This window comes from Carassius carassius, chromosome 4, assembly GCF_963082965.1.
Source record: "Carassius carassius chromosome 4, fCarCar2.1, whole genome shotgun sequence".
Lineage (NCBI taxonomy): Eukaryota > Metazoa > Chordata > Actinopteri > Cypriniformes > Cyprinidae > Carassius > Carassius carassius.
This window is the reverse complement of record NC_081758.1, coordinates 9955907-9971382: the sequence shown is the minus strand read 5'-3', so window position 1 is coordinate 9971382 and position 15476 is coordinate 9955907. Positions and strand designations below refer to the sequence as shown.

The 15476-nt window shown below is 37.5% G+C and overlaps 1 protein-coding gene across 7 annotated transcripts; it reads left to right on the top strand.

The window, feature by feature from the left end:
* Window positions 1-1005: 1005 nt before the first annotated feature.
* Window positions 1006-15057, top strand: hnrpkl (heterogeneous nuclear ribonucleoprotein K, like). Of its 7 annotated transcripts, none has more exons than XM_059546456.1 (16): window positions 1008-1143; window positions 2880-2987; window positions 3603-3700; window positions 3786-3842; window positions 4695-4738; window positions 8285-8357; window positions 8739-8852; window positions 8990-9118; window positions 9226-9536; window positions 9915-9968; window positions 10409-10448; window positions 11433-11448; window positions 11637-11669; window positions 11793-11860; window positions 12041-12210; window positions 14306-15057. In XM_059546456.1, the coding sequence occupies exons 2-16, from the start codon at window positions 2930-2932 to the stop codon at window positions 14334-14336; spliced, it is 1296 nt and encodes a 431-aa protein (XP_059402439.1). In that variant the 5' UTR covers window positions 1008-1143; window positions 2880-2929; the 3' UTR covers window positions 14337-15057. The 7 variants fall into 7 exon arrangements, with proteins under 7 accessions (XP_059402472.1, XP_059402467.1, XP_059402447.1 ...); XM_059546448.1 differs by having other exon boundaries at window positions 10406-10448; XM_059546464.1 differs by lacking the exon at window positions 11637-11669 and having other exon boundaries at window positions 1007-1143; window positions 10406-10448.
* Window positions 15058-15476: the final 419 nt, after the last annotated feature.

Sequence of the window (15476 nt, the reverse complement as noted above, 5' to 3'; positions counted from 1 at the left end):
GTTTTTCTATCGTGTCATTTGGGAAATTACTTTATGTTTTTCTTTTTCTTTTTCTTTTTTCCCCCAATTAAACCTGAGCTGCCCGTGTTGCTTTTCCATCGTGCCATTTTTTAACAATACCACAAGTTCATGAATAGCCATCACCGGAGTGTGACGTGCTGTTTGACGCACAAGATGGGCTGCATCTAGAAAAATAATTACTAAACAAAAATGCCTGGATGTTTTTGTACTGGTTATGCCAGTCTCGCATTCCAGTCGCAGTGTAGTCTATGTGAAAGTAGACACACTTATATTGGTAATAATCTAAATATTACTTTAGGGTGTTTACCGATTTATCAGTCTGTTTGAAGGGAACAGTGATGGATTCGGAAAATACGCCTTTGAATCTCAAATTTGAGAGAAGTTAGAGGCCACCTGCTCGAGATTCCACGCGTTATGTAAACATTTTGATTTCATTTCAGCACGAGTTTACTAAAGGGCCTTGGTTTTAGGAAATCACTACAGCACAAGCCAAAAGGATGAGGTGAAATGTGACGAACTGTTTTATTTTTACCACGAGAGGGCGGCAAAGGCAACACTTTTTTTTATCACGGTCAATTTGAGCCACTATCACGCAATTAACTATTTATTTGATTGTCCTTTTACACGAAAGAGTATGTTATTATTAATAAACAAGCCGGTTGGCAGCTGATAGGATTACCTTAGTCCTGAATCCTATCCGTTAATGTCAGTTTGACTGGGTTTCGTATTTTTCTTTCACAAATCGGCGAACCAAACCAAACCTGTGCGAAAAACATGAGAGGTTGTATAATTATCAACTGTAAATCTGTTCACTACAAACGTTGATAAAATAAAATATCTTTCAAACTCAAGATAAAAGAGCGCTTCTCAGTTGCTATGACGATAACCAATGTGAGCGAATGCTGAGGGGCGGGGCAACATTACATCGCTGACAGCCCACTTACCCAATTAGATTCTTAGATTTTATATTGACAGTCATTTTGACCAATACAGCCGCACGTATGAATTCAGGTATAGCCAATCACGGAGCTAAAAAAAATGCACGTGAACCTACAATGAAATCTAGGTAGAAGGCGCAGAATTTTAGGGCGAATGTCGGTGTGACGGAAAGGCTGCCTGCAGGTTTGTTAAATATTTTGAATCCTGTTACTACAAAGGCATCTCATTTTAGAACTGTACTTATTTCCGGGAATAATAAGTAACAGAAGTGTCGAGCGTTACTTAGAAAATTAAATGCGTCGATATGCTGTAAATTAGCCAGCTAGCTTGCTAAGGTAACGTAAAACAATTCTCAAAATGGAGTTTCCTGCTGCTCATACGAACCAGTCATCACTGTGTAGGGGTCGTTTCCCTACTCTCTAACCGAAGGAAAGACTCGCACACAGACGCAAACTGTTTATAAATTACTACATTAAATGGACTAACCAACCCCCGCGTTGTCATTTTGCTCGCAATAAGAGTGAAGCCAGAAAACAAGCCATTTTGTGTCCACAGATCGCAAGCGCAGAAAAAGAAATGTCATTTATGTTAATTTTTACACATATGTTCTCGTTATAGTCCGCGAAATTGACATGTGTTTCTTTTGTGAAGTGCAGTAGATGCAGCTGTGTTGTCAGTTAATGAAGGCTTGTACTGTTTTGGTAACCGTATATGAAAGGCTAGCAGGCTAAATGCTACTCGCGCACCATTTTGAAACACTGGGCCTTGACACAGCCCTAAACTAGCTCTTATAATATAGAACACATGTAAACGTTAGATAACGTTATGTCTCATTTAGTAATTAAAATACTGACAATTGTGCTTTCGCGGGTGAAATATATGCAGTTTGCATTTGAATGGTCTTGTAATTGCTCATCTTTTTGTTTTATTAATATACATAATTCTTTCTTGTATATCCTGTTTTTGTTTGTATTTTGAATTTGCTTTTAAAGTACCGTATTCTTAAGATATATTATCGTGTCAAACAAGAAAAAAAAATCATGCTTACAAAATGTACCGTAGTATATTACAATGTTTTGAAAATATTTTCTTTTAAGTGTTGTGTAAAAACCATTGTGCATGAAAATGGTCATATTCAGTATCATAGTATTGTCTTCTAATACTGTCCCATGGTACAGGCACAGACTTGTTTGGCTTTTTAATATAATGTTTTAGAGTGAACAAGACCAAAATGTTAGACAGGAGTCAGGACCTGATTTTATTAATCTGGAAATGATTGGATTGTGAAAAGTTGTCACTGTTTCAGTGGTTTTCAGCTGGTGGGTTGCTGGTCTGCTCTGGGAAATGATGAAATGATTAAACTAATCATGTATAGTTTGGATGACAGAATAAACAGACAGGCTTGTCTTTTGTGTTGATGTCAAAGGGCATTAGTCCAATCAAACTCTCCTGTATTCAAGCACAAATTTGTCACTTGGCGATATGGCTAATAATAATATAACATTTAGTTCACGCTCTCTTCTGCATCTACATCGTCATGTTAATAATTTTGTATATTGTCGTGGCTATGTAGTTCTTCGGAAAGGCAATATATTTCAGTCCTTGATTTTAAGGACTTGTGTTTAGGTTTTGAATAAAAAAAAAAAAAAAAAACATAAATGCCAACTGAATCAAAACCTGTTGAGAATCGCTGACAGGTGTTGAGGCATTGTTGACATCAGCTGAAAGTCTGATATGGAGCAAGCTGTTAAATTTTGATGAACAACTATGAATTGATTTTTTTTTTGAATAACATGCATTGATACATTCTCTACCTTAAGATCAGGAACGTTTATTCAGTATAACTTGGATTTCATTGTGACCTTAAAGGTAGTGTAGTTTCTGCATTGTTTTAACGCTCAAAATGCTATGTCTCTTAGAGTTACCCGTCGAGGACAGCCTATTCCAGTTTCACTGCTGGCTGAAGACAATGGAGATAGAAATTAAGCAGGAAGAAGACACCGCTTTCAGTAACACTGACACTAACGGTAACGTATAGTCTTTGAGTAGGGTTCAACTGTGTCTGTCCATTTTTCTGCGGCCTCGTATTTGAAAGTAGTTTTTTTGTTAATATCTTTGTGGAATTGTAACTAAAGGCCAAATGGCAATATTACACAGTTTTTGTCTTATCAGTGTTTTACTCCTGTCTTTGAATTTTGGGATTGATTGGTGCTGGTTTTCACCTGTTGAACATGTTGAATTGGCATTTGTTGGGTCTTGGAACATCTGAAAAGTGATTGACTGTACTTATTCAAAGCTTTAGCTTTCAGCTCAACATATATTCCCCCCAAGTAACAATGTTTAAATGAAAGATTGAGTTAAATTAGAAAAAAGCAATAGAGAAGCATTTTCTCTTTTGGCCTCCTTATGCTCCACTGTAAGTTCATAAATTGGGATTTTAACATTTCATTTTTTTTTGTTGGATAGACAGTTATTTGTTAAATGGCTTTCTTTAAGTCCTCAAATTTTGTGAAGAACTTCAGTAAGTAGTGACTGGTTATGTTTTGAATTCCGCATTGGCATTTTCACAGAACAAGCAATTTGATAAACAGGAATTTCGTAATTGTTGTTGAGGCTCACGTGCCAGATTTGTGTTCCCTCAGGCAAGCGCCCTGCTGAGGACATGGATGAGGAACAGGCATTCAAACGCTCCCGCAACACAGATGAATTGGTAGAGCTCAGGGTGCTTCTCCAAAGCAAAGTGAGTAAAGCCATACATACGCACTTTGCTTCTCCATTTCTTCGATATTGGTGACATTTTTAACAGTGTCGTTTTATGCTTTCAGAATGCAGGGGCTGTGATTGGAAAAGGAGGCAAGAATATTAAAGCCTTACGTACAGATGTGAGTATTAAGACCATGCTCCATGCTTATTATTAACCTTTAAGCAAAGTTCTCTAATTGTCAGTTTTTAACAAGACTTTTGACAGCGGTTTTTAAATCGAACAGTTGTTTTCATGAGCATTTCAGCCAAAAACACAAATCAGTCCGATTTGAAATCCCACAAATCAAAACTCATGACACCAATCCGTCCATTGTAATCCCATTAAAATCCTGCAAAGATTTTTATGCATTTGATCTTGAGGGCAGATCTTCCATTTTGTAGCTATAGGTTGGCTCATTTGGACAGACAAGCACTCTGAAATTAGGCTATTTTGTGAGTGTTTGACAATGTTTATTAAAGGGGAAGTACTTCTTGACTTTGTTCTTGAAGGCATTCTCTTTCACTCTCCCCCACTCTGAAAACTCAATTACAGATGTCTTGACTCTTGAGCTGACCCATAGCCCTGTGTGAACCACTGTTGCCCAGTGGTTCTGCATTAGAAACTCTTCAGATCTGTTAAGCCCTGTTTCTTGTGCATTTATTGCAAAGTCTCTACAAAAAAAGAAAATTGGACAGTAGATTGAGTATAGCCTTGTATTCAATTAAAAATGTATTCCTTCTCCCCCTCTTCCCTCTCCTTTACTTTTTTTGTTTTTGGCCACCTTCCTTCATTGCCCATGTACTGGATCGACTTGCCCCTCCTGCGTTGCCCACCTTGATGTTGGCCCAACCTCCGCCCCTGAACGCCCGCCCGCCCACCTGACACCCCGGTTGGCCCCGCCCATAAATGTGCCCCTCCTTAAATGGGCACCTTACTTGACATCATGTGATTGAATGCCCTTGCCCAATGCCAACCTCCACGACCAATGCAGTACAATGCCAGTGTATCAGTCCCAGACAGCAGTGGCCCAGAGCGGTATGTCCCACCAGTTATTGCCTCACTGCCTGATTAGAAAGAGAACACATGTCTTTGATAACCTGCCTTCTGTTTCATTTGAACATTTTCACACATATAGTCCACCTCCCCTTTTAAGAAACGTGTATTGTTCCATTTGACTTTCTATTTTTTTTCATATATATTTATATATATAATATATATATGTCTTCTCTCCTCCCCCAACACCCCCATTAAGACTTTGAATATAATTTGCAAACTTTCTTTATCGCACAGAATTGTAGATAATCACTTTTCAGATGGGGAGAGACCTCACTCATATTAGTCTCTGCTGAATGAAGTGTGTGGATTAGGGGTGGGTGGTATGACCAAAATATTACTTTGGTGCAAAAAAAAATTATTATATAACCACGCAGTAGTTCTTCTTATACTTAAAGGGGTCATCAGATGCGACATGAACTTGTACAAGCTGTTTGAACTGAAATGTGTGTTGGCAGTGTGTGTGCACAACCACCCTATATTGATAAAGATCAACCCAGTGGTTTTTATTTTTTTTATCTCATTAAATCATTTCCTCTTTCTCAAATCAATCAAACAATCGATTAAGCACAGTCTGAACTGGTGTTTTACCTTAGACCCACCCTGAGTGAGCTGTCATTAGTCTGCCATTGTTTCAACGCCAGAGCAGATGTAGACGAGAATGGCTCTTAATGTAATAACGAACATAGCAGTCGTCATGTACTCCCGACATCTGAGCCGCTGAAGTCGCAGTGGCTTACCCTTTGTTTCTGAAGGGAATGCGCCCCTGATCTACCTAAATGTGTATCTTCGTAATCTTCACGCAAATCATACGAGATGGAGCTTCACCTCCAGAAGAAGTGAGAGTAAGGGTTTCTTTTAATGAATCTTTGCAAACCGCCTTTCCTAATAACATGCTAGTTTGCAAGTTTCACAATGAATGCAGCTAAAGTTTACCATCTCAGAGAGCGGCTCGGAAGAGAGGGGCAGTGCAGTCCGAGCTCATTTGCAGCTTGCTTTGTAAAGAGCTGTTTTTGACGGGGTGAAAACTGTGTTGTTTTACACTACCATTGAGAAATTTTAACCAAAGACCCTGAAGAATCCTATCAACTTGTGAAAAGAGATTGGCGTCCAATGACCCCTTTAAATGAGTTCTAAATTAAAGTTGCTTTTTATTTCACTTATTATGAAACCAAAATATCAAGTTATTTATAACTTAAGTGTGAAAGCAAAAGAAAGATTTAGCACATGTCAAATGAAAGACTCTAAATAAATAAACGAATATTATTTAAAAAAAACTATATGCATTTATACGCACACCTGTGACCACATATCAAATTAAGTCAATGTTAATGAGAGAAGTTGCATAATTTCTCAATAACTACAAAAAGCAAAATGTTGCATTCGTTTCTGTATTTTGTAGTGATGCACCTACATTTCAGCAACCTGAAATACTGCTTGAATATACTGCTTGAATTTAAGCAGTGTGCTTAAAAGCATACTCCATCCCAAAATGAACATTTTGTCATTAATCACTTACCTCCATGTCGTTCCTAACCCGTCTTCGTTCATCTTCAGAACACAATTTAAAACATTTTGGATGAAAACCGCAAGGCTTGTGACTGTCCCATAGACTGCTAAGTTACACTGTCAAAGTCCAGAAAAGTATGAAAGACGTCATCAGAATAGTCCATCTGTCATCAGTGATTCAACCGTAACATTGTGAAGCGACGAGAATACTTTTTGTATATGCAACAATTCCTCTCATCTGTTTCTCTCCACATCACCTTATCACCATTTTGGAGATTATTATCTGAACGCAGGCAGCATAGGCTCTTCTGAGTCAGCCGTGCCACAAAGTTACGCTGTTCTTCATGCACAAAAAGTAATCTTGTCGCTACATAATGTTACGGTTGAATCACTGATGGCAGATGGACTATTCTGATGACGTTTTTCATACATTTCTGGATTTTGATAGTGTAAGTTACTTGGCAGTCAATGGAACAGTCACAGGTCTCCCAGTTTTCAAGACTAATGAAGCTTTTATGGGTTTGGAGCAACATGGGGGGTAAGTGATAAATGGCAAAATTTTAATTTTGGGGTGGAGTAACCAAAAATAATGTATCAATATAAATCTTTTTGTTTACGAATAACTTTACGATGACTGGTTTAATCAATCAAATGAGAACAGCATAAAGAGTTTAATTACCCAAATTTAATTACCGGTACATGATCCTTATTTTCAGTTATTGTCTAAATCAAAATGTTTATTATTTATTTTTTATTTAATTATTATTTTGGTATAAAATTATTTTTGGTGCATCACTAGTATTATGCATTACTCCTTGAAGTATCTTCAAATATATATGTATAACATGTACCGTATTTTTCGGACTATAAGTCGCACCTGAGTATGTCGCATCAGTCCAAGACTACGTCATGACGAGAAAAAAAAAAACATATATAAGTCGCACTGAACTATAAGTTGTATTTATTTAGAACCAAGAACCAAGACAAAACATTACCTTCTACAGTGCGAGAGGGCGCTCTATGCTGCTCAGTGTAGACGTAATGTTTTCTCTTGGTTCATTTCTCTCGGTTCATGTCAAATGAATTTTGATAAGTCGCACCTGACTATAAGTCGCAGGACCAGCCAAACTATGAAAAAAAGTGCGACTTATAGTCCGGAAAATACGGTAATAGCAAAATAACTACCAGTTATCACATCCTATGCATCATACTGCCCAATCCTAGTTTGGATGATTATTTTCATCTGTTGATGATACTGATGGTGAATTGTGAAGAAGCCCATCTCTTTTCGCTCTGTCCTTGTTGCCCCCAACCCCTGAGCCCTCCCTCCTTCACTGTTCCCAACATCACTGTCCATGATTCTGAGCTTGCGCCATGGCGCGGCCCTCTCTGTCACTCATCACTGTTGTCTGATTTTCCTCTGGTGCTACATTTCCTTCCCCTTGTTTTTTCTTTCTTTCTCTCCTAGTCCACATGCGTTCAGGCTCTTTATCTGCAAAAAATCTATCATCCTTCCCCTTCGCCTTGTTCTTTTGCTTTTTCTGTTAGTTTCTGGTTTGGTTTCTCTCGTTGTTGAGAGAATGTGACTTGCTGATGCCAACATTGAGTGATTTGCAAGAGACTTTAGTCTTTATTTTTAGTATTTCTTTACTTTCTCCCCCAAATGTTCTGGTGGTGGGATAGTGGTAAGCAGGCCTGTCTTGCTCTCTCTCTCTTGGTTCGTTTAGCCGCACAGTGCCTGTTCAGTCTCAGCCCTCCCACTATCGCCCATCTCTTCAAGGCCTGTATTATTTGAATGTGCGAGAACTGAGTGCATGTCAGTTGCCCGAATCTCAGTCCAGTTTTAGAAGATTTAAAACATGTGTTCAGCAGTCCTCTTTTTAATTTGCTTTCTTTTGATTCAAAGTCTTATTTCCCCCTTCTTCATTGCTTTGTGGTATGCAGCAGGGCTCAGCAACTAAAGTTTTATATCCGTTTGTTTTGCTTTTGTCTTTCATTTGGCTTGATGTGCTGCTACAGTATCCTGAGTGTGAGTGCAGATATAGAGACCATTGGTGAGATACTGCTGAAAATCATCCCTACCCTGGAGGAGGTGAGCAAACAAAAGCCAGTATTGAAGGCCTTAAAGACACCGTTAAATCAGAATCAGTGTTTTGTATACATATACTGTAATTTAGTACATATGTTGTCTCTGAGGCCATATGTGATCTCTGAGGCCATATGCATTCTAGTCTATTCTAAAAGTTGTTTTAAATGCATATGATTTGGAGATTTTGAGTATTTCAACATTTAATTACATGGCAAAGGTACATTAAATTGAAAAAAATCTATTTCATATTAAAGCCATTCATATTTTTTTATAATTCTGAAAAAAATATATCATGAAGTATCATAGTTTTCATTGTGGATGTGATAAAATGTCTGTTGGTTTGCAAGTGTCCTTAAATGTTCCTTTACTCTGTATGTTTGGCAGTATCAGCACTACAGCGGGACTGACTTTGACTGTGAGCTGCGGCTGCTGATTCATCAGAGTTTGGCTGGAGGCATTATCGGAGTCAAAGGTGCCAAGATCAAGGAACTAAGAGAGGTGAGCAAAGTACTAAAAATAACACGTATCGCAAAGTTAGTAACTAGGTAGCTTAACATTTTAAACTAGCTTCACCAGCAAACAAAAAACATCTTCAAATTTTCCTGATGATGAGAAATTGGTAATTCATTTTTAAGAATACCCAGACTACAATCAAGCTCTTCCAGGAATGTTGCCCCCACTCCACTGACCGTGTAGTGCTAGTCGGGGGAAAACCCGAGCGGGTGATTGAGTGCATCAAGGTCATTCTAGAGCTGATTTCAGAGGTGAGACGATAACATACTGGTGGAGAGATATGAGGACATTGTATAAACATCCAAAGGTTCTTGTTGGTTTGTAAATAGAACTTAAATTTGTCCTGCATTATCTGTAGGCTCCCATTAAAGGTCGAGCCCAGCCCTATGACCCAAACTTTTATGATGAGACCTATGACTATGGCGGCTTCACTATGTTGTATGAAGAAAGAGGGCGACGGCCTATGGGTGGGTTCCCAATGCGAGGCCGAGGAGGATTCGATCGTATGCCTCCTAGCCGTGGAGGTCGTCCCATGCCTCCATCCAGACGGGATTATGATGATATGAGCCCTCGTCGTGGACCACCTCCACCCCCACCAGGGAGAGGAGGACGTGGGGGCAGTAGGGCCCGAAATCTGCCTCTGCCTCCACCACCACCACCTAGAGGAGGGTAAGAGAATGTAGCTGAATTGATTTCTACAACCCATAGTGAGTTTTTTTTTTTTTTTCAATAGGGGCATCAATGATAATAATAACTGTTGTTTTAGTATGTTTGTTTGTAACTTTTTATTTCTTTTTTTAGTTCCCACATTCTTTTTCTGTTTTATAAATGTTGCAATCAGGTGCCTTTTTATTATATTTTCACAGCTGTTATTATTTAATGTTTTTGTGTAATTGTTGATATTGTTGAATGATATTAATGAGGGAATCAGTGCAGTTATTGGGAGTTCTCTCACTGTCATATCTAGTATATTTATGAATCATTAGCATAGAACTTAATTTGTGCAGTAGGAAAGTAATAACTGATTACATGACTTTTTGTTTCCAGAGGTGATCGATTTTCCCACCAGAGCTATCACGGCAATATGGATGACAGACCAAAGTAAGTAATCTGATAAGCTGTAGATTTAACTGAAATCTAATTGAAGTGAAAGTGATTTTGTTGAGTTTTACTAGCAACAGGACTCAAGATAGGTTTGTTGTGTCTGTCTTAAAAGCTAGTGTGTATATATATATCTTTCTATAAAATACATTTCCAATTTAAAGTCTCATTCATAGTGAGTATTTGCTGGATTTGTCTCACTTATAGAGCTGTCAGTTTTAATGTGATAATACTCCTTCATATGTAATCTCTATTCAGTGCTTTGTTTGTATTGTGCCATTTTTGGTCTTAATCGGCAAATATTGATATTGCAAATAATGATTAAATAATCAGCCTTTTAAGTTTTTTGGCTCCTCGGGTTGTTGGGTTATTTCAGAGCTTTCAGAAGCATACCCGATAGGAGCATATAAAATTAAGCACATCTCTCTTCCTGTAAGCAGTGACCGAAGGGGGCGACCTGGAGACCGCTACGAGAGCATGGTGAGCAGAAATCAACATCTGAATATGAATTTAAATTTTTTGCAGCATTTAAAATGTATCACTTAATGGTCACCCATCGTTGTGAAGAATATATATATATATATATATATATATATATATTTATTATTATTATTATTATTTTTTTTTTTCTTTTTTCATTAATGGGCACTTTCAGAAAAAAAAGTGGAATGGCTTTCTTTCTGTCTGAAGTGACAGTGTAATGGATGCATACGTGGAGCTCTTATGCCTAGTGCACTGGTTTGGCCTGCTGTTGCTTGGCAACAGATTTTTGAATCACTTGTTGCCTTGGTTACCAAGGAGCCAGTTAAATACGTAGGTGAAAGCCATCACACTCGCCGGTGAACTTTGGGCATTGCTGCTCTGAGTATGTTGAGCATTCTAGAAGATGGCAAGCCTGACGCTGTCCACATAGAGGAAACGTCGAATTCTAATTAACACACAGTTAGTTTAGACTCTAAAATCTTGAAAAGAAGTCGCTGTAAAATAGCCAGTGTGCTCTGCTGAGCCCCTGCACCAGTTATTCAATCTCATGAAAACCCATGAAGGCCACGGTTCTTCCTAAATTCTAAAGAGAAAACTATGATATCAGTGACAAACATTTTTATTGAATAAATTAGATTTATTTATTTATAATAAATATTATATACTTTGCATTTTAAAAAAATGAAGGCTGTTGGGGGTAAATGTGTCTAATTGTTAATATCATATCTCTGTTGCAACAGTTTAAAAAAAAATCAGTAAGCCAATGATTTTACAGCTGTTAAGGAGTGCTTGGTGTGTGGTGCGAAGCAGTGACCTAAAACCCCTTTATTGCATATCCTCGTTTTGTTTGTTTCGTTGTTTCGAGTCAGATTGGGAGATTAAAGAATTGGCAATCCATGTAGAATGTGCTTTGAGTATACGCTTGTGCTCTCTGAATTGACTCCCATGTTATTTTTTTCTTTCCCCCATGGTTGTACACAGAGTGGAGGTGGATATGGTGAGTGTTCTTCATCTGCACACACACAAACACACACACACGCTAGCTCAAGGTTACCTCCAGTCAAACGGAGCACTGCACTCCTCAATAGTATAGCATTTCCTGCTTTTCTCTCTCTTTATCCTTTACTGTCGTAGCTCTGAGATCTTGATCACTTTTTCCATTTTCTTTCCTTGTTTCATCTGAAGACAATAATTCTTCTTGGGAGCCCTACCAATCTGGTGAGTGTGTCAGAAATATTCTGATTATGGATTATATATATTAATGAAGGTTGTATAAGAGGGTGAATGAGAGGCCTATATATAGGCATTGGCTGAATCACAGTAAGATGTTTATTTCATCAGGTGGTCGAGGATCTTACAGTGACATTGGTGGGCCCGTTATTACAACACAAGTGACTATCCCTAAAGACGTGAGTGCAATATGACACAACATATTTGTAAAATGGATTGTATATGGCAATAAACTTTACACGTGCCTTAGCGTACACATATAAACCAAAAGATACCTTGGGCTTTAGCAGAAAGAAAACCTCTTTGGTATAAAAGCAAAGTAGACATTATAACTGAAATGTTACTTTGTCTTGTTTTAGCTGGCTGGCTCTATCATTGGAAAAGGCGGCCAGAGGATCAAGCAGATCCGTCATGAGTCGGGAGCATCTATCAAAATCGATGAGCCTCTGGAGGGCTCAGAGGACAGGATCATTACCATCACAGGCACACAGGACCAGATTCAGAACGCCCAGTATCTCCTACAGAACAGGTGAATCTATCGCCTATTCCAGCACTTTAACACAACCCCATCCTGACTCCTAACCATCATGTGTGCTAACCAGGTGTGACAGTTTTTTGGCCCAGTGAGATTCAGTGTGGGCCCTGAATCCACTTAGCCATTACGGTTCCTTAACAATTTCATTTAACAATCCTTATAGAACCGATTCTGAATAAGAATCTCTATTTCCAATATCCCAAAGATATTTACCCAGTTTATCTTGTCATACCTGTTTTGGACACAAGATAACCAGACAAATTACATTTTCCTGAGTTAAGTCTTGTATTTTATTATGGTGAAAATACAGATGCTAAACTGCTAATCCCAATTGCCCTTCTTTGCTTACTATTTGGAACTAAAATGCTTCTGTATACATCATATACATTTGAATGCTGTTTCATGCATTTCTCTTTGCCTGACCTAACAGCTTCCAACTTCAGGTTTTTTTTTTCTGCCTTTTTTTTTTCTCCTCTTTTTTTGTGAAATGTGTACAAAAGGGTCTGTTTTATTAGTTTCATTTGGGATCAGATCCAAATATAATTTACCAAGGGGCAAATGAGTGGGACCCAGGAGAGTGGAGTGAACGCTGGCTTGCTTCTGTGTGGAAGACTTGTGATTTTGTTGTTGTTAGTTAGATTAAGTGACAACAAATCACAGTCTGCCCTACAGCACAGGCCCAGCATCATCTGCCCCCACCCTCAAACACATTTCACCCACCCTCACTGAAGAAGCCTGCCAGTTTACCCTACTCTTACTAACATCTGAACTCATCTGACCATGCCAGAGCTGGCTTATGCTCTGTCTCTCTGCTGTAGCATGGGCAAACAGACCATAAACCAGCCTTTCTACTGTAACATACCAGCGTGACTGCTTTCTAATGCAAAATGCATTCTGTAACATGCTATTATGATATCCTCATGCAAATGAAACCCTCCTATTATTCACCTTATTGTTTTGGGTATACAGTTAATAAGTCACTTTGTTCAATTTAAAGTCAACATGAAATCATAATTGATCTCTATTCACTTTCTGAATTGATGTAAATGAATGGCCTTATTAAGAACGATTCAATTGTTGCACAATGGGAGTCGACAGTATAACTCAAATGTCTTTTGAAGACTTTTTAAAGAATTCTCGCAATAAATTTTGATATAATAGTACAGTTCTCAAGCTTGTTAAAAAAACGTGTAAACTGTCTATATCAAAATAATAACAAAAATAATTACAAGCAATTGGACAAAAATAATAGAACAATTAATAAATAAATAATGGAAAAAACATACAAATTAAATGAACCATGCTTTCAGGTAGGTCTGCTACATAAATACAAAAAAAAAAATCAAAGTAATCAAATATAAAATAAAACTGCATATTCTTCATTGTTTGTGTCAATTGAAGCTTATGAACTAATTAATACTACGTATGTTATTCTGTCAATAACACTGTGATTTCCTCCTTTTCATACTGCTGCAATGTCATGTGAGTGTAACCAAGATGGGAGGCAGTGATCCAAAATGTTTACCAGTTTTCAAGTTTCTACCATTATTCATATGGGGATAAATATTTTCAAAACTGACTTAAGAAAGCCCTGTATAATTAGGCTAGCTTTCAAACTGGATGCATTTCTTATGAAGTATTAATGTGTTTTAAAACGGCTAGATTGTAGCATGTAAGTTAATGCATTGCTGCTAAAATATCAAAACAATAGAAGAAAACCCCCAACTAATTTGAGCTTCTTAATTTTACTCAAAATAAAATATAATAATAAAGAAAATATGAAATAAAAAATGGGTAAGTAGTGCTATTTCATGTTGACTTTAAAACCCGTTGCATGCTATTATAAGTAAACCTACAATAGTAAGTCAGCTTGTTTAATTATCTTTTGTACACTGAGTGATATAAACCAGATGATGTACTCCTGCTATATGTGAATACTGTATTAACGTTATTAGAATGCTATACAGTTTGTTTTGTGTTGTTTATTGTAACAGCATATCCAGATTATACATTTCTTGGCCGCTGACTCAACTGTCCCAGCACGATGGGATTTTGTCTCTCGTCTCAACCGTGTCATTTCCTCTTTCAGCGTGAAGCAGTACTCGGGTCGGTTCTTCTAGAGGGTGGAGATCGAAGCCAGACTGCCATACCCATTCACTTCAACTTGTTTTCAGATCCTACATTCCTCTGCTTCTTGGGTAGATGTGATCCCTGCCATTTCTCCTAACAATATTTTTAAACAACATATTTGAGGGGAAGGTTTTCTCAAAAGCATATTTCTTTAACTTTTCTTTCTGCACGTGATTTTTTTTAACATTATTGATTGTACTGTTTTGTAAGTAAAGGGAGCCCATCTGTGAAGTCCGCTGTTGGCCTTACTTACCAGAGCTGCGTGCTTAATTTGTGCAACATGCAGAACGTAATCTTATAAGTGGTTTTTGCCAATGAATTTGTTTCAATATCTTGTTTTCTTCATGATGAGACTTTTTGGGGAAAGTGTAAATATTCACTTCAGTTCTTTAAAGTTTTAATATCAGTACATTTTTATTTAAAGGATGAGCATCTATTTTGATTTGAAAAATGGGGGTGTTCAGGGTGGGAAAGGGATTTATCGCTTTTTTTTTTGTTGTTGTTTTTTGCTCAACCCGATTTTCAGATTCGTAAAACTTCAGAAGATTGATTGACCATTAATACCCCATTGACATTGGGATCCATTAAATCTTGCGCTTATTTTGTATGTCTGTTTGTAAGCATTTTTACCATTTTAGATGGGTCTTTCTCTTCACAGTTGGGGGGAAATAAAAGCTCTGTTAAAAAAAATACAAATGTTGCAGATCTCTACCATGTTGTCGTATCATTCTTTCTTTCTGTCTCCTCTAGTGTCTTTGTAGAATGTGCTGCAAATCTAAAAAAAAAAAAAAAATTCGGTGCCACCTTTTACTAAAACTGCATCTGTGACTTATTTGCTTTGGTTGTGGTGCTTTTGGAATGAATGTCTATCAAAAGAGACATAAGCAATTGAATGGCTTGTTCTTTAGAGATGTAGTAAATGTGTCTTGTGACAGAGAGCGGGGGTATGCCCTTAACAAAGTAGATGCACTTCTTAATTTCTGCTAGTTTAGAGAAAGGTCTGTCGTTACTTTTACATTCTTAGCACAATTTTACTATTTATCAAATCATGTTTCTATAAATTCTACTATTACATCCCCCCTTAATAGAAGAATACGGAATGGACTGATTAAGGCTAATAGCTTATTTGT